Source organism: Sparus aurata, chromosome 6 (genome assembly GCF_900880675.1).
Source record: "Sparus aurata chromosome 6, fSpaAur1.1, whole genome shotgun sequence".
NCBI lineage: Eukaryota > Metazoa > Chordata > Actinopteri > Spariformes > Sparidae > Sparus > Sparus aurata.
In genome coordinates this window covers 29,335,435-29,354,385 of record NC_044192.1, presented here as the reverse complement: position 1 = coordinate 29,354,385, position 18,951 = coordinate 29,335,435, and the positions used below count along the sequence as shown (strand labels likewise).

Here is an 18,951-nt window from a genome sequence, read left to right as displayed (position 1 = left end):
GAAGAACATCGCCAGAGGAGTGTGTTGCTAGGGATTAACCTCGCTCGTAACTTAACAAAAACACGACTTTATAACTCGGGGAGAAAAAATCTATAGAAGTGAGAGAAATCCATAACTTTGTGGGGAAAAATATTTTCTGGTTTCACCTCTGCCTCCGAGAAAAACGACCGAGGCCAGCTACTGCACCGTGGTGATGTATGGAGTTTCCTTGTAGCTTTGTTGCTAAAGTAAGTGCTATACTGCTGCTAAATGCAGTTAGCTGCCGGTGTAACCCAGTAAGCGGTCCCTGCTGACTCAGCTCCAGGTTCCAAACCTGGGAGGAAAACCGGCTCAGTACTGCATTCCCTTCGTCAAAACTAGCCCCCATCTTTTCGGAGGCAGTGTTTTTCCATCCTGGTCCAACGGTGTCCATGGAGATTCAGGGGTGGCGACTCAGCCACCAGGGGGCTGGGATCAGGCATTACATACATTCGTACTATTGGCTGCTTCCTGTTCTTTACGGGAAACACGTTGGGCTCTATCTTTCTCTATCTATCTCTGATTGGTTTATTGCACGTTACGCCCAAACCACACCTATGAATAATGTAGCTACTTCAGACCAACCCATTTTAGATTTGCGCTGGGCGCAAGAGTCATTTATCCCGCCGGCATAATAGCAACAGCGCCTGAGATCCGCCCACAAAGCTACTTGCGCTTTGCGTTTGATACTTGCGTTTCAGATCGTTAAGATGGGGCCCGTTGGGTGTTTAAGGTTGTCGAGAGATTTTCTATAAATACAACAAAACAATGCTTCTAGAATACGTTACCAACCCATGTAGGACACTTTCAGCCGAAGACGTTATTCTTTCTCACTTTCAGTTAGAGTTAAATATTTAACCTCCCACCAGGGTTCACCGTCAATACAAATGTTTTCACAGTTTTTTACATTCCGCCAACTTGAGAAGCAAAACAACTCCAAGTTCACTTTTCTGTTGTTTTTTTTGTTGTTGTTTTTTTTTAAAAAGCAAGTAGTGCACTTAAAAAACAATGAGGTGCTTATTCCCAGCGTCGGGTTGTACAGCATGAAGAGCAACAGAAACAGCGTGGCTGATAAACAACATTTCCCCATCAGTTTAAGTGCCGCTCAGTGATTGTGTGCGCTGTAATCAAAGCGCATTAGAGAGTTCGCTGTTAATGCATAAAACATCAAAAACTGTGTCTCCCGACCTGATGGTTCTGTTCTGCTCTGGCAGTCGTGAGAAACCCTGAATAAGTTATGATGAGCTTGTGTTGCCGGATGCAGTGAAGGGTTAGCCTTTGAGTCATTTCCCAGAGGGCTTTGCAGAGTGCAGATAACAGCATAACAGCAATCGTTGTGTAAGTGTTGTCCCCTCCAATGCGAGTCTCGCCTCAGCCTTTGCAGAAAGCAGCCAGTTCTCTAAACACGAGGACTTAAAACTGCATGTGTCCTTTCATTTGTTTTGGCTGTTTGTGTTTGGGTGCCGGGCAACAAATGTGCGCAGGATTGCTCCTCCACTTTCGGCTCCTCGGTAAACAAAACCCTTTTCTTCCCGATTGTTTTGTCCGCCTTGTACGCCTCATTTTCTCACTTCCACACATGAATCAGCCGAAGGAACGTAATTGAAATGAAGGGATTCTCTTCGCCTTCTTCTCCTGTAACATCCTCATCGCGCCGTCTCTCAAGTCCGCTTTCCTCCTTTCTGTTCCATCTCCACTCGTTTAATTTTTACTCCTCTGTCTCGTAAAACCGCTCCCTCCACTCCCAGGCGCTAAATTATCATCTCACCGTCTCCTCCTTTTGATCTGTCTTTCCTTTCCTGCCTCCCCTCAGGATCGCCTCAAGCCAGCGGCACGGGCACCCTGCAGATCTACCTGATTGACGTGAACGACAACGCGCCGGTGCTGGTACCCCGGGAGGCGCAGGTGTGCGAGCGTGCGCGCCCCAACTCCAGGGTCAACATCACAGCCTCGGACGCCGACGCCGACCCCAACGTGGGGCCCTTTGTCTTCGAGCTGCCTTCTTTCCCTGCCAGCGTTCGCCGCAACTGGACTATTTCCAGGCTCAGTGGTAATTAAATGCTCTCGATTTTGCATTCATATTTAACCCACCCTTGTGATGTAACATTTAGGGGGTACGTGTGTGAATGATACATAACCGCTCTGCGTCCCCAGCTGAATTAAACCATAAACTTAACAGATGGAATGCAAAACCCCTCTGCAGAATAACTGGCGACATCAATCAGGGGACCAGGGATTGCTGTAAGCTGTGAGAGAAGTCCAAGTTTAACAAAATGTCTCACAAAGCTCACAGTGAGAGACGCGGGTGCCATCCAGTGTTGACGTACGATCCATCGTTTGTGACAAATGAGATCCATTCATCTCTCCGTCCCCCGAGCAACCGATCTGTCACCTAATCCACCCAGATGGATGTATCACAGCAGTTGTCTTGAGGACAAATCTGATCGCATACCTGGATTCTTCTCCCACCGCGGCTCTTGTCTTAGCTTGACTGAGTGATGGATGCTGAAGGTTACACGTTCTGTTGGGTATTTTTTTCGGTGCCTCCTCGCATGTATACATGTCAGAATGATTGCTGTGCAGTTTGTTTGGTTGCAGCTTTTATTCGGGACGTCATTCACTTGTACCTACGCACATGATGACATGATATCCTGCGGTAAACAAAATGTAATTTCTCTGCAGTACACTGTCTAATCGTATTTTCTTCCTCTCCTCCATGCCTTTCTCCCCTCCCACGCACTCCCCCTCCGTCTCTTAATGTTTCCCCTCTCCCCAACCGTTTTCTCTCCATCATCGACGCTGCCTCACACCAACTCTTCAGGTGACTATGCTCAGCTGAGGCTAAGGATTCCTTATCTGGAGGCGAGTGTGTACGAGATCCCCATCATCGTGTCCGATTCGGGGAACCCTCCTTTGTCCAACCGCTCTGTGATCAGGGTCAAAGTTTGTCCTTGTGATGATAACGGGGACTGCAGCGCCACGGGGGCCGTGGCAGCCGCCGGCCTCGGCACTGGGGCCATCATCGCTATACTCATCTGCATCATCATACTGCTCAGTGAGTGCAACACAGTGGGATCATAGCAATAACAGCGCACTGTTACTGCCACCTTTCCTCTATGACAACCACTCATAAAGCGTGCCAGTAGCCTCTCTTGACTGCTACTACTGCTGTGTGCTTTCCACAGGCATGGTGCTGTTGTTTGTGGTGTGGATGAAGCGCAGAGAGAAGGAGCGGCAGGCGAAGCCCCTGCTGATCGACCCCGAGGACGACGTCAGAGACAACATCCTCAAGTATGACGAGGAGGGAGGAGGAGAGGAGGACCAGGTATCGTCTGGAGTTCAGTCCTTGTGCATGTAAAACGCCAAGTCCACACTAACAGGAAACAGTGCTCCTGAAGTGTCTGTAGTCACACCTTTAATTCTGTGACTTTGTGACATCACACTACGTCCTCATGTCACACATTAGCATAATTTAGGCGAGTATTCACAGTAGAAGTGAAGCAAACTGAAAGGTGAAAACATGACAGAGCTAACCGGAGACACTGTGAGGAGTGCTGGCTCAGGCATGTGTGAGCTGACCAATCAGAGCAGAGCACGTAAGCATGTAAACCTGTTCCAGTAGTAACACAAAATAAAGTTATGAACCTGAAAATGAGCGTAATATTGAGAAGCGTCGCTCTCTGAATGTGACATAACAGGGAGGAGAGTAAAGGTGGAAAGCTCCTCTTCTTCTTCTTGATGTTTTACGGTTAACAAACAACTTTTTGGTGCATTACCGCCACCTACTGGTATGGAGTGTCAATCGGGACCTTATATATTCCTGAATTCTATAAATAAATACCTGTTACGTCGCATTCGGAGATCGACACTTCTCGAGTGGAAAGCAGAAAAAACAACTCCTAACGTGAGTTGTTCGTGAAAACGTAAATTGAAAACCTTCTTTTTAGTAAACTCTGTGTACACAAACAATGTTCTCAATGCTCGTGTTCATGTAAGAAAAGTATATTCAGATATATTGTAATCACAGTCCACGGCTCTTCTGCCAACAGAGCCGGGTCTCTCTCTCTTTCTTGCACCGTGCATACAGTCTGTAGCAGCTTCTCTCGTTAGCATCACATTAGATACCACAGGCACTCCAGACAGTTTTAGCTACAGGGTTGTTAGTTGTTAGCATGCCTGCTAGCAACTGCTAGTAGTAGCATAGTCCCATCAGCAGCTGCTGCGAAGTTTGTCTCTGTCCCGCTCCGCAGCATGGGAAGCCTCACAAGGGCACGCTACGTACCGGGTGTGAAGTGGGTTTCCACTTTCAACCCTTGCCAGCTCCGCTGTTACTCCTGTTGGCCCGCGAGCCTCACCCACCCCGCCGACAGGATTAAACAACACGCGTTAGTGAGAGGGGACTCTATTACCCGTAAATTCAGGTTAGCGCTGCAGGCCACTGTTTACTTCCTGGGGCAAGAGCCTCCGAAAGCAGCTAATCTGAGGGTGCTGGCACCAAGCAGGGAGAAACAACCCAGGCAGGCACACACGACTTTCCAAAGCACGAGAAAGTGGTGCACAATAATATAGCATCAATCAATCTGTCAAGATTTATTTTTATAGCACTCTTTACAAAATTGCATTGTCACAGATTACTTCACAGATTACAAAGAAACCCACATTTTGCCCCACCACCAAATTTCCCATCCTCCTTTCATATCTACCACCACCCACATACCGGCAGGCTATCTGAACGAGAGAGCTGCACGACCATGAGCTGCACTGCAGGCAAACTCAAAACACGTAAAAACTGTGTAAAAATATCTGTTGTAAAATAGTTACTGTTTATACTCCAGACTTGAAAACTTGTAACATTAGCAAATGCTTGAAGATAATAATACAAATAATAATATTTAGGGTTAGATTCCATTTAATATTAGATAACTAACTATAATTGCGCATTGATAAAGTTGTCCTCCTATAACAGGGGGTGGAGGTGGGTTTAAAATTTACCACGGCGAATCGACCATGGACTGGTAGGCAAACAAAAAAACGTCAACCCTATGGCTCCCAATCAAGGCAGTCTAGAACCAGGCCTGCTGTGTCGAGCTTTCTTAGTTTTTTAAAATTGCAATTTTGATACTATCATCAAAGTGCCCGTAGCACTCCCATTGAAAATGAATTTGACCCAAAAATGAAAATACGGTCATTCTTAAAAGTGGCGCTTTCATTGTAATTATGCTTTCAAATGAAAGTTTGACTCGGGTGCATTCACAAAAAGACCCTAGGTTGCATTTTGGCGAGAGTTTTGCTTTAAACAATCAGCCTTTACCTTACGTTTATTAATCCCGCTCCTTCCAGCAGCTGTGATGCTAAATAAAAAAAACCAAGGCACCAGCTATGCTGATAGAAGACATTTTAAAGTCTCCTGCTGACTTCAAAGTACTTCCTGAGGAGAAATAATTCAGCCTGTGCCTTTTTCTAACACACTGCATTCATGTGTCACATCACTATGAGCCCTCAGGAGTTTGTATAAAAAAAATAAAAAATACTCAATTATTGAAGGCATAATGTACAGGATTGTAAACTCGCACAAAAACAATTGGAGGTTTCGTTTCTCTGATTCACTGCCTTTGTTCTCGCCAAAGCTGCTCCCTCTCTCCATCTCACCTGTTGAGCCGGTGAGGAGAGGTCGACAGCAACCGACGGCTTACTAAAATTACATCCGTTGACATTCGGGGAACACAAAGAATTAGTCAGCGTACCATAATTGTAAAATAATAATGAAAAAGATTGAGAGAGGCTTGTTCAGCTCGAAGATAAGAGTCTTCAGAGAACAGAATGTACTTTTCCGAAAAAGTGAGCGAGACTGGGGAGAAAATGTTTTCAGGGAGCAGCCTGCCCTCCGCCTCACAAAACAAGCGCCTCAGCCTGAGAGTGCTGCTTGGCTTGATTTCCACGTACAGTCGACAGTGCAACTCTTTCTGTATGACAAGCCCTTTCTCTGCCCGGAGAGCGTTATATAAGTTCTACACCCACGTCACACCACCTCTTCATATCTAAAGCCATTTTTCGAAATAAATGAAAACCTTCAACAATGTTCGGCTCCAACGGCTTTGATTAATTCAGAAATGTATGATTAATTATGCCTTTTTTGATACTTCCCAACACCCACGCGCCCAGTAGCCGTCGAGTGCATAAACACACGCCGGCATCAGATGGCTGTAGTGTATGGAGGCATATTGTGTGAGGATTTGTTAGGTACAATTATTTATCCGCTGCATGGAGAGCAGTTGGGAGAACTCAGCTACCAGCTCCATTTAAAACACGCCGTTAAACATTTTACAACATAAAGGAACACAGGTCATTTATTTGTTACGTACCGTTTAGTTCAGACGCACAGAAATGGATATAAACTGCACAGCAAGCACACAGCGCAGTCAGAATGAACAGCACATAAATATTAGCGGAGGAAGTGTTCGCTAGTTCTGAGAGAGAGCGAGCCGTAACGGCGACTCGAAGACGTCGACCGCGCGATCAGCAAACATGCCTCGAGTCGCAGTGAGTTTCTGAGTCCCCATACGATGAATTCGACAGTAACTCTCGGGACATGAATGTTTGATCAAAACCACAGCTCTGAGTGTTAACACGTCTCAGCGCTTTCACTACTTCTTCCCCTAACGGCCCTCTCTCCGACGTTGGAACGCTATGAATTGTGGGTAACTCCTTCAAGCAAAGACTGCGGCGCGGCGGATTTACAAAAAGGGCTCAATCGTCCGTCAGAAAGCACAGATCCGCAGCACAGCTTGCCCTGCAGGTCTGTCCTGAGCCCCTCGCAGACTTCACAGGAATGCACATCAAAGTGTGTGAGGGCGGACAATGGGACCGGGCCAACGCATGCACCAGCTTCAAAAGTGAGCTGAGAATCACTGAATAGAAAAGGGTTAATCACTTGTCTACAGTGTGTTCTCCGACACCTACTAAGTGCTTTTTGGAAGAAACTTTTGTGTCAACCCCATTAAAAGAAATGCATGTCTTTTATGATCTTACCTGTAGTGCTATTCATCCACCTAGGTGGTGTTGGTGTGAGTTGCTGAGTTCTGGAGATTTACAAAGATGTCTTTCCTCTGTAAATATAATGGAATTAGATAGCGCTCGGCTTGTTGGTGCTCAAAGAGCCAAAAACATACATTTGAATATCTCAACAGAGATCGTGACCCAGTTACTGGAGATAATCCACAGACCTTGTTGTGAGAAGTTTCATGGAGGAACTATTTTTTTTCTCTACCAAACTACACCATATCACTGCTCAGATGGAAACGTGCGCCTACTCACGAGGCTCGAACTTGTGTCGGCGCGGGATGTAAACAGTACTGGCGCCCTCTTCGGATGAGATGTGACGTTAGCTAGCTAGTTAGCTTAGTTGGCTAGCCTCTCAACCAGTGGGTAGATGCACACTTCCTTGCGAGCGGCGATACAAAAAGAAAATAGTTCCTTTGTGGTTTCTATTGAGTAACCAGGTCATGATTTTGGAAAGAAACACTGCTTTTGAGTTTTTTCAAATGTATTTGTTTGACGCTTTGAGCACAACAAGCCGAGTGCCAGCTCGTTCCGTTATATTTGACAGAAGGCAGACATCTCTCTACAGATACCTCAAAAATTTGGCAACTCACACCAAAACAATGTAGAGTGTTGTTTTGGGGTCATGTGTCACTTTAACAATGGAGCACTAGTGAGCAAACCAGAAAGCAAAATGCAGATTTGCCAAAAGTAGAACACAAGAGTGACATAAAAGAACAAGAGAATTTGGATGAAGTATTTCTCAACGTTTCCTCTCTGTCCAGGACTACGACCTGAGCCAGCTGCAGCAGCCCGAGTCTTTAGACCACATCATCAACAAGCCGGCGGGGGTGCGCAGAGTGGACGAGAGACCTGTGATTGCTGAGTCGCAGTACCCCATCAGACCCAGCCTGCCCCACCCCGGAGATATAGGAGACTTCATTAATGATGTAAGGAGAAATGTTCGCTGTAGTTTCCAAAACTTCTCTCTCTAAGCTGCACAGTCTAGCAGTTTTCACAGACGGTTAATGCTACCTCTTTGAGGTGACTCATACCAAAGTTTAGACAACGTGAGTTCTGAAGGCTGAAAGATTCCCCGTTTTTGGGGGGGAGGGATCGTCAGAAGTGATTATTTTTAAACCTTTCAAGAAAAATGTGCTAATTCACTTTTCTTTTGTATCCCTGTCAGCAGGGGTGCTGCTAGAAGTATTTGGCCGGTGTACACAGCTCGATGCCTGGCTCTGAAACAGCGTTCAGACCCTGATAGAACATTAAAACTCTTAATGGCTGGTTGAGCAAGATGAGACACTGTTTATTGCGGCGTTTACAGTCTGTGAAAAAATATCAACTCCATCATATTGTTGATGAACAACAATGACTGGCCTGGGTCCAGTTTTGCTAAAGAGCCATCCCGATGCAGTTATTCAGTATGAACGCACAGAAGATGAAACACTTGCACCTGTAGGCAGTTCTGTCATTTTCTGTGTGTGTGTGTGTGTGTGTGTGTCTCCAGGGTCTGAGGGCAGCAGACAACGACCCCACAGCTCCTCCCTACGACTCCCTGCTGGTGTTCGACTACGAGGGCAGCGGCTCGACCGCCGGCTCAGTCAGCTCGCTCAACTCCATCAGCTCAGGGGACCAGGACTACGACTACCTCAACGACTGGGGCCCTCGCTTCAAGAAGCTGGCCGACCTCTACGGAGGAGGGGACGACGACTGAGAGCGGAGAAGGGGGCTGGGTGGGGCTGCGGCAGGGGTCGGGAGAGGCGGGGTCGGTTGGATGGACGCTCCTAGAAACCACGGGCAGGGGCCGGGAATGGGAACGGGAACGGGAACGTGACGAAGGATCTGTCGGCAGACGTGTGAGGAACAGACCCTTACAGCGACCGAGCCCGCAAACATGAATTCCGCTGCAACGCAACTGTATTCTGGCTTTATATTTTTTAGTGGCGAGTTTGTAGTGTGATGTTTTTTTCTTTTTCTTTTTTTTGTTGTTGTTGTTCTCTCACCGCACTGGACCCGGAGCTCTCTGGGGACGAATCAAGGCGGTCGCGAGAGAGACACGAGTAGTGAATTTGTGCTTTGATTGATTGTTAAAACAGAACCATCTCTTGCTTTAGTCTCACACTGAAGAGAATGTTTTTGGGAAGACGCTCTCTGACTCTCTCTCTTTCACTCTGTCAACTTGAATTTCCTTAGAACAGAAGCACTGTCATTTTATAAAGTGCCTTTTGTGGTGTGTTTTTGTATCAGACTCCTGCTATCTCAGGATCGGTTGCCATTCGTGCAGTACAGTGGAGGCACGTTTTCTTCTCGTCGCCTCCCTCCCTCCCCCCCCCCCCCCCCCCATCTCCCCTGCGCTCCTCAGACCGGCCCTGCCTGTCACCCTCCTCTCCTCTTCACAGAGGTGCGGACAGACAACCCCAGCAGCCAGTCCCAGGAGGGAAGGACGCGACCAGGGCAGACTATCGGATATCATAACCCAGTGAATTACAGCCCAGAAGAAGCCACTAAGAGTTGTTGCGGGAAAGACAAGCCTCTTCTCCAAGGACCTGCTCAGTTTGACTTTTCACAAGCATCACCCGTCGACACGCTGACATCGTGTGAGACCATTTTTATACATGTGGGGGTTTTTCTAATTTAGTGGAGAATGCCTGCCTTTTCCTCTGTGGACTCATGAGTTCAGGAGACTTTATGTTGAGACGCTTGCCTGCCCTGTACGGTTTTGTGTTGCTTTCTCCACAGTGTAAAGCTTCTGTAGGCATGATCTGATTAGTCAGACAGTGTAAGAAAAAGTGGAACTTGGAAACAAAAGGCATCTGGGAAAGATTTTTGGTTTTGTTTTTTGGGGTTTTTTTGTCGCCTTGAACATTCCCGTTTTTTATAGGCCAACAAAACTATTAAAAGGTGCATGATTTTTTTTTTTCAAAATGTTTTACTTAAAGCACTTGTTACTATGTGGTGAGAATGTGAAAATAGTCAGCAGAAACTATATGAATATACTCTGTATAAAGACACTGAGAAAATAAAAATACTGTAAGATACCTATTTTTGAAGTATTGACAACATAAAAGTTGCTGCTCTTTCTCTAGCTCGTCACTGGGCTTAGGGGATCTTTGGCCCGTTCATTTTTAAATATGTGGATATTTTTATTTCTTTGTCTTCTGTTGAAGCGTTGTTCCATTTTTTAAGATGCCTGCTTAACCATGATTTGCTCTTTTTTTTATTTTGAGATTGTTTTCTAAAAAAAAAAAAAAAAAAGCTTTGTTATACTCCTTTTATATGTGAAAACACGGCCTTCCCCTTTCACTCTGTGTTGTTGTCTCGGACAGACGTGTCCCTCCTGTTGGCACTTTGGCCTCGGGACGGTGGAAGGATCATTAGCCATGCCTGCTGATAGTTGTTCTATTATTCAGTGTCCTGGAATTATTTTAATCATTCATCTAGATACTGGATGTGTGCTTCAGAAAATAAACAAGACATGTTTTGAAAACGTGCCATCTTTTTTTTTAATATTCCCTATGTGCATCATCTTCTATTGTTGCTGAACTGAGGTCATTTAAGATATGTCACTCAAAGCTTTAAGATATAATGGGGCACTGTTGTCTTTAAAATTGTCCTTTATTAAAGAAGAGCTAGTATGCCTTTTAGTTTTTTTTTTCTTTTCCTGAAGTGTTTTATATGTTCTTGTGAATGTAAAAGAAGTTTAAAAAAAAAAGGTCAAAGTCTGCACCAACGGAAGCTCCTCTCTCCCACAGAAAACGCTGCCCCTGAATGGCCTCGTCAGTAGTCCCGCCTCTGAAACCGTGACTTTGTGACATCACGCTACGTCAACATGTCAGACATTTGAATAATTTATGCCTGGCAGCTAGTTTGGCACATAAGAGTTGATATCGCACAGCTGCTCTGCTGTCGTTAGCGGTGCTGGCTCAGGTGTGTGTGAGCTGACCAATCAGAGCAGACTGCGTCTTCTGGAGGAGGGGGTTCCTTAAAGAGACAGGAGCTTAAAAACAGACAGAGCAGGGATAGATTGCTGCAGCACTGGACAGTATGAGAAAACAAATTTTTTTTCAGCACCAAAACAGGTACACCTATCCTAGTAGTGACCACAAATAAAATGACAAACCTAAACATTTGCATAATATGTCTCCTTTAAAGCTTCATCTCGACTAGCCCACACTTAAAGCCGCTATGTGTTGGCTTCAAACATGCCTGGCATTTGCGCCCTCCCAGTGGTAGTATTAATGAACATACTGCTGCAGACAGCAATTCATGCCTCTAACCCCCACCCACACGCATGCATCAACCAGTGGATTCTGATGATTAATGAGCTGAAGCAACACAGGAAATGCATTAGTTTTCACCAGGATTGTATTTCAAATACACTTTAATCGCATATTAACCGTCTACACACGGCGGCTTTAAATTCACTGCTTTCTCTTGTATTTGTTCATAAAGCATTTTGCATTTGCGCACAGAATTACTGCATCTTCTTTATTTATTACAATGGAATCATGTATTTTAAGTGCTAGTAAGAGGCATGAAGCAGAACAAACCCCCCTTGCAATTACGCAGTTAATCTTTGGCCCTGTTTCTTTAATATGGCTCTTTTTCTAATAAAACCCACGCTACTTGTTCCTTTGTTGCATTTCAGATGGAGTAGGAGAGCAGTGTATGGGGTCAGGAAGTGTATTTGTGTCCGTTCCTGTGATTTCAATTAGTCAGCTGAAGCGCCCAAAAAAAAAAAAAACCCACTGGGGACTTAAAGGGATTTAATCCTCTCCGGCTGTGTGTCTATCAATTAGCCACACCATTAATCCCCACGGCGTAATCTCATTAGATAGAGCGCCTTTAATGAGACACCCAGAGAGAAGGCAGAGAGGCAGGCAGTAAGAGAGAGGGAGAAAAATGAGGCGGAGGCCAGGACGCAGGTAGGCCGTGTGGAGAGGTGATTAGTAGGATGGAAGAGAGGGGTCAGCAGATGGGGGGAGGGCATGGAGGAAGTGAGATTCAAGCTCAGCAGGGACAATGCATAACATTTACAAATGGCTTCAAAAAAAGGTTAAATATGAGGTAGAGGTACGGAGTGCTGCTTAATCATATGTTGTCTACTATGGGCCGGAAATTAGAGGAGTGGGCAATAGAGAGGTAAAGACGACAGGGTCAAGGGTGAGCAGAGCTGATGGAGCATACTGGACTGGGTAATGAGAGGTGCTTTGATTCCTCATGCACAGTGGAGTGTCCCAGTAATGAGAAAACCCCCTAATAAACCTAAATTAACCTTTACTGTAATACAAAAGTGAATTCTGCTCAGGGCCCGGCAGAATTGCCGACCTATGTTAATATTGGAGCCATTAGAGGTGGATGCCACCGTTCTGAAATAATAATCAAGTTGGTTAAAGGTCATCTTGGTCATAACTACTGGGTATAAGATAAGGAGATTAACTTCGGGGAAGGTTTCTTTGATGGGTTTACCTCAACTACTCTTGGTTTCCCAGTGGCAGTGGGCAGACTGAAAGATAAAGCAAACTCAAGTTACCCCCTTGATAAATGGCGTATATACACTGAAAGCTTTGCTGCTGGCTTGCAGCCAGTGCCTTGTGTGTTGTAAATAAAGTTCTCCTCTTCAAACGTGTCCAAGCCTGGCTCTTTTCATTTCCTCTCCATATAGCTAGTGGGTCTCTGGGGCTGGTGCTGGGAGCGGTCCAATCTGAAAAACACCAGCGGATGTTGGTTCTGATGCCGGCTGCGTGATCGACTGTTCACAGTTTAGTGTTGATGTTGCTATTCAGGAAAGGTACCGCCCAGGATGGCGCTGGCTCTGCTGGCTGCTTTTCTGCTGACACTACTCCGAGCCTACTGCTATTTCAGGACTCAGTCTAAAATGAGATCAAAGCAGCAGAATAAATTTGATGTTCCTGCTGCAAGTGGGGGAGAGAATATCTACTGTTTAACGACCAGCCATTTACGATACGGATGGCTGGTCCAGTGGAGACACTCTTCTATTACTAAGACAGGATGTCCATATCAGTCAGGGCTGGAGCACTGTCTGTGGACTATCAAACTGCATTTGAGAAGAGCATTTCCTGCTAATCGTGGTTGTGTTTTGTATTGGAGTATCAATAAAAGACCTTTTTACATCCCCAACATTTATTCAACAACTGTAGTTACTAGTTACTGATGCTGAATACCCAAAGGTATACAGGTAGCACACACCAATTTATTCTGGCCTTCTCAACCAGCACAAAAGTGCTTTGGCGATACTCATTCTCCCCAGAGGATGAATCCTTACGACAGTGATGAACCCCAGACTTTTCCTTCAGAGACAAGTTTACATTTTTGGTTTGGAAACTGTTGAATGGATTGTCATTCAATTTCGTAGACATTCATGTTGCCCTGAGGCTGAATTGTTATACACTAACTGCAATTTGGCTTCTGAGGTGAAGAATAAGTCAGACTCTCCTGCTCACTAACTCACAAAAGGATCTGCTGTGGCAAATAAGAATGCAATAGAGAAATGCTGTATGAGAGTCAACAGAACAGAAGTGTCCACACATTTCTCTATTGCATGTGTTTTGGGGGTTTGTGTCATTTTGGTTTTGTATCTTTTCTGTATTTGCAGCATTTTGTTGTTGCATTTGTTTTGTGTGTTTGTGTGTCTTTGGTTCTGCATTGTTTATGTATTTGCAGCGTTTGGCCATTGCTAATGTCCATTGCAAAGAAACAACCATGAAAAGCTCAATTTGACCACAATCTCAGTGCTGTGAAAAGGCAGGGTAAAGGCTCAGGTCCCAACAGTGAGAGGAAACACAAATCAATGGGTGAACAAACTTCAGCACAACCCCAGCGCTCTACGTTGCGTGAACGCCCGGTCATTTATGTTTAACCTTGGCTTCTCTCACCTTTCCTCTTCACCTTCTTTGCCTCCTCCTTCAGTGAGGTTCTTTTTCATTTGTAGCATAAAGTGTCTACAGTTATTTCAGTTGCTGGGCTGTTATCCAGGGATAGTGACTGGGGAGAACGACGCCTCTTCCTGTTTTGACTGCGCAATGGCAGATGCACTTCCTTTGTGCCGTAATGCATCCTTGATTCACAGGTAGTAATACACACCCCGTGAAAGCCAATTGGTAAATGACGTCTGCGGCTCCCTTCTGTGAAAATGTCAGGTGACGCACACCATTAAGTTGCATTGTGGGAAATGTGGGATCAAGTGTTTTTGGAGCCTGACCCAAACCAGACAGTCAAACTGAGGACATCTCTGCCTTCTTCTCTCTTACAGTCGTGAGTCTCCAAGCCCGATGGAGAGGGAATAGTAAATGAGGACTTTAATAAAATTGGAACTGTACTCATCACTTAGCATCTTCAATATTGATAACTGAACTCTCTAATGATGAGTTTTTACGCCTACTCTGTGAACGTTCACGCAACCACCCAAATCTACTTGTACTTGTCCTGTTCAGAAATCATCACGATGAATGATGCATCGCGGCATATTGCCCTGCTGTTCTGAGTTGACATACTGAACCTCCATACATGAGGCCTGTGCTGCGTGTTGCTGCTGACGCTGAGCAGCTCTGTTGAGGCCAATTCTCCGTGTGATTACATGCTAGAGTGCAGTTGGAAATTCGAGCTGCATCCTCGAGCAGAGCAGCCGCTCTAATCAACTGGATGTAATTCCTCACCTTAGCCACAGGTTAAGTGCCTTCCCCGGGACACTGGCTACATCTCTAAATGGTAGGAGATGATTCCTTTCGCAGCCAAGTGGGTCTCTGGTGTCCTTTAGGGTACAATCAAGCTTCCATTCCCATCTGGCCCTTCATTTCCCTCTGTCAGCATCACTCCAGGAAGACGGGCCCACACTTACCATGAATAATGGATGTGCAGCACAATCATTAGTATAAATAAATAATTGCCCACCACACGTGTGTAACAGAACGAGTCTTGTAAATGTAATGATGATATTACTGTAACACGACGGGGAGCAATGACAGCCTCTGTAGCCATGTGCCCAATGTAAGCTGATTAGTCGCAGCTTGATGACTCTGTTCTCATATGTGTGTGTCTTGTGTTTAGACTCCTTTTTCCCTTTAAAGAGAATAATCTACATATATGACACGGTGATTAGCCACCAAAGAGATGACACTTTCATACATAATTCATTTTTGTCTTTCTGAAGCTTATAAGGCACTGCAAGGTTAGGTGAATTAATCTGAAACGGCATCTCATGGTCACACTCATTTATTTTATGGTTGTTTGTTTGTTTTCCCAGATTGAAAATGCTCGGGTATCTAATTAGTAACATGGCCTATTTTTCGGCAGAATTTTGCTACTTTTACCTCTGCCAAGAATGCTATGTTTCCGGCGTGGTTTGTTTTTCTTTTTCTGTGTTTGTTAGCAGGATTTCGGAAATAATACTGGCCCCTATTTTCATGAAACTTGGTGGAGTTGTGTAGCATGAAGCCAATGTACTGTAGAGCCCATTACATTTTGGAGCAGATCCGGAAAGCAGAGCGGATACATGCATTTTATTACACTTCGTGTGACCGAGCATTTGACCCTCTTGGAATAACTGTAACTATCCGTCTTGAAATCCAGCTGATGGTGGATACTTTAATGGTGAGCCAACTGCATAATCCACATACAGTAAATGGGATAGCCGACACATGTGTTTGCTTAAGCTTCAAACAGAAAGTAGTCATTAGGGTGCGCTTGCACATAACATGCAGCTAATTCTGTTCACCACCACTTTGGTCGTGACGGAAATATCTCAAAAATGTTTCCTCTTGGAGGTTTACAGTTGTAGTTTTTGTATCAGGTCCTTGCAACTGCAATTTATCAACTTGTGAACGTCGCAGCTGTCATAAAAAAGACTTAATCAAAAAGACTACAGACGCATAAGAGATGTTAAACACTTTTAGAACCTGCATGTTAGATAGCTCACAGAACTGACCAACTCACATGAGTGCAGCTGTCAGTGCGGCCAAACTTTTTTTTTTCTGTGCCCAGATGACGTGGTTCTCTTTGCAGTTTTTCAAAAGGTAAATTATATTTTACCATCTTTACATGAAAGCGTGACCCTCTTGCAAAATGATCTTTCAAATGAATCAACAAATGTTTAATTCACAGCACAATTTCGGGATCAAAAGATCATATGTCTCTTGCCGAGAGGCTTCTTCAGTTGAACTGAACGGAAGAAGCCTCTTGGATGAGAGGTGAAACGACCATGACCTCGAGGACAGAGAGCCCTCATCAACATACTGCTAAACTGCTGGGATGGCTGAAGACTCTCAGTTTGGTATTGTCAATGCCTGCCTTCCATAGCGTACCACACTGGACACTGGACTCTTGAATTAGTCCAACAAGTTGTTATAGAGTCTTGAGGATCACACTAAGATCAATATACAACCGAGATAGGAGATAAGATGAGACAAAATCTGACTCCTGTGTTAAAAATGCAAAAAGCCATTTGACTTTCACATCCCCCTGTGTCGTTTAGAGTCCAGCGCCTTGTTTGTTCCGGTGTGTGTCTGAATGTGTGTCACACATTTCTCTGTGTGCACTACAGGTGTGTACGCTCAACACATTTTGGTGCCTCATATAGGAGATGACTCTGTAAATGGAGATGTTCCTCTCCTGTGGGCTGACACTGCCTGCTGCTTGACCTGATTCAGCTCCATTAAAGAGGCCAACAGGCTATTAACCCCCGCATCAATACCTCACAGGTTCAGCCGCGCTTACAAACCCATTTCAGCAGCGGTCATAAACACTGGTCTTATTATAGTATCTCTGGGCCAAAGCGCAGTGCCCCGGTCAACCCCATAACAAAAGAGTCCTAAAGTCAGCATTAACCTCGGCAAACAAGGGAACACGCGCACAGGAAATGGACTTGCGCGGGGGTGTAAACTAATGAACTGTTGTGGCATGTTATAGTTCAGGGTCTGATTTGTCACGAAAGGCTGAAAATCATTCACTTTCGCTTCAGGATAAAAGTGGTTATAGGCTGCCGAATTTGTGCATCTTAATGGGCGATAAAGTGCAGCGACTGGATCACAGTGTGCCACATCAGTTCATCCAAATCACATTCTCGTGTCCCTCCTAGGACAGAGTTTTATTCATAAGCTCAAAGCTTCATCAACAATATGCAAGGAGGCGTTGAAAAGGATCAAATTAATTAACTGACTTTTAGTATTGCATTTGTCTCACAGCGTGAATACGGCGGGATTACGAATGGAATTTGGAATTCACTGGTTTGAGAAGGAAAGTCAACGAGAAAAAAAAAAATACCGCAACCTTCTTATTCATCTGGCTATAGGGGTCTCACCTCAATAAAGATTTTCCTAACTATCCATGATTCATGTCAGTAATGGGGGCCGGGGGAGCTTTCATCGGCCTCTAACCATCATTAAAACTGCCGAGGCCCCTCTGTGAGCGTAAACAAGCAAGGAGTTTTAGACTGGAGACTTATCATAAAAGTGCAAGAGAAACGCCCTGCTGAGAAGAGCTATCTCGGAATCAGACACAAAAGCACCCATAGCTAAGTACAGACAAACAGTGGCAGGCATGAGCGCGCGCGCACACACATACACACACACACACACACACACAAATAAACTTGATTTAAATGTGGTGTGTTATATAATCGTACCGTAGGGTGAAAGTAAAAATGACAACATAGAATGTAACAAATTAATAACAGGCCCCTTTAATAAATGTCATGGACGGGAAGCAGTGATGTTACTCCTCTCTTCCGCCCTCTGGCAGGCTCAGGGTGTTTACCCAACACCCTCAGGTGCAGTGACTGAGATGTCGCTAGGCAACCGCACCATCCCTGTTGTTGCTCTGCCTCTGGCACTCAAGTGGGAGCTTATGTGGACTTAACTCTGAAAGAGCGGCAGTGTTGAGGAGTGGAAGGGGGATTACCAGGAAAAATATTGGATTGGGATGAGGCACGAAGGGAGAAGGGCGAGGCCTAACCTGAATCACCACCGCCACCAGACAAGAGACACTGCGAGGGACTGTCAGGCCAGCCCTGTACTCACAACCGCAAGCCTGGTGTTTATCTGGCTCTGCTGCGTCTCAGCAGCACAATGCTGTGATATTATTAAAGAATCCAGATTGTTTTGTCTTTTTTCTTGGCCAAAGCAAGACAGGTTAGTGTGTACTGTGTGTGTCAAGCAGAGCAAAGCGTGAACCTGTCAACAATAAAGTCAGCCAAACGTAGCCGCATAACATGAAGTATAAAGAAGAAGCTGCGGCTCCAGTCCATGTGAGCTACAGGAGAGTCTTCTAATTTGGTAAAATGAGCTATTGCCACCTAGTGGCTCCCAGATGTACTTTTAAACGGAATGGAAATTGTGGCTCATCACCACCACTGATAGCTCCAAATGTACACTTATTGTTCCTCTTTGGTGGACACAGATACAAAAGCTGCTCGCAATCATTGTAACATCAGGCTTCCGTCCCAGTGGCACAATGGCCTAATTATTTCGAGTCAATGCTTGCTGTGAATGTTCGCAGATGATGTTGCAGCTGTTGCCAGTGCGCCGTGTGTTGGGCTGATAATGGAGACGGACTCAAACAAGACACCCCCAACAAAGAACAGCACAGACTGGTAGCAGACTGTGTGTGAGTGTGTCTCATTCTGTGTGCACTGCTCATGGGAATTGTGCTTGATACACACCTATGTAGACCCAAGGGACACACACACACTGTGTACTACATGTGGCTTTGCAGATGTTAGAGGATTAAGTGGAATTATCTGTGAACAGGTAGAGTAAGAAGGAATTAAAGGCATTCAGCTCATTCACCTACAAAGCCTCAGTATCCTCAGTGCCACATGCGGCACACACACAGGTGTTTTAATAATGCAATGCTGCCACCTAGTGCAAGACGATG

The 18,951-nt window shown here is 45.2% G+C and overlaps 1 protein-coding gene across 2 annotated transcripts in view; it reads left to right on the top strand.

The window, feature by feature from the left end:
• cdh4 (cadherin 4, type 1, R-cadherin (retinal)) overlaps nt 1-10,549 on the top strand; it is a 239,700-nt gene extending 229,151 nt beyond the window's left edge. For both annotated transcript variants that reach the window (XM_030421043.1, XM_030421042.1), the window contains exons 13-17: nt 1,832-2,068; nt 2,840-3,073; nt 3,204-3,343; nt 7,842-8,006; nt 8,570-10,549. In XM_030421043.1, the coding sequence (XP_030276903.1) occupies nt 1,832-2,068; nt 2,840-3,073; nt 3,204-3,343; nt 7,842-8,006; nt 8,570-8,776 (983 nt within the window). In that variant the 3' untranslated portion in view covers nt 8,777-10,549. The remainder of the gene's footprint in view (nt 1-1,831; nt 2,069-2,839; nt 3,074-3,203; nt 3,344-7,841; nt 8,007-8,569) is intronic.
• The last annotated feature ends 8,402 nt before the right edge of the window (nt 10,550-18,951 follow it).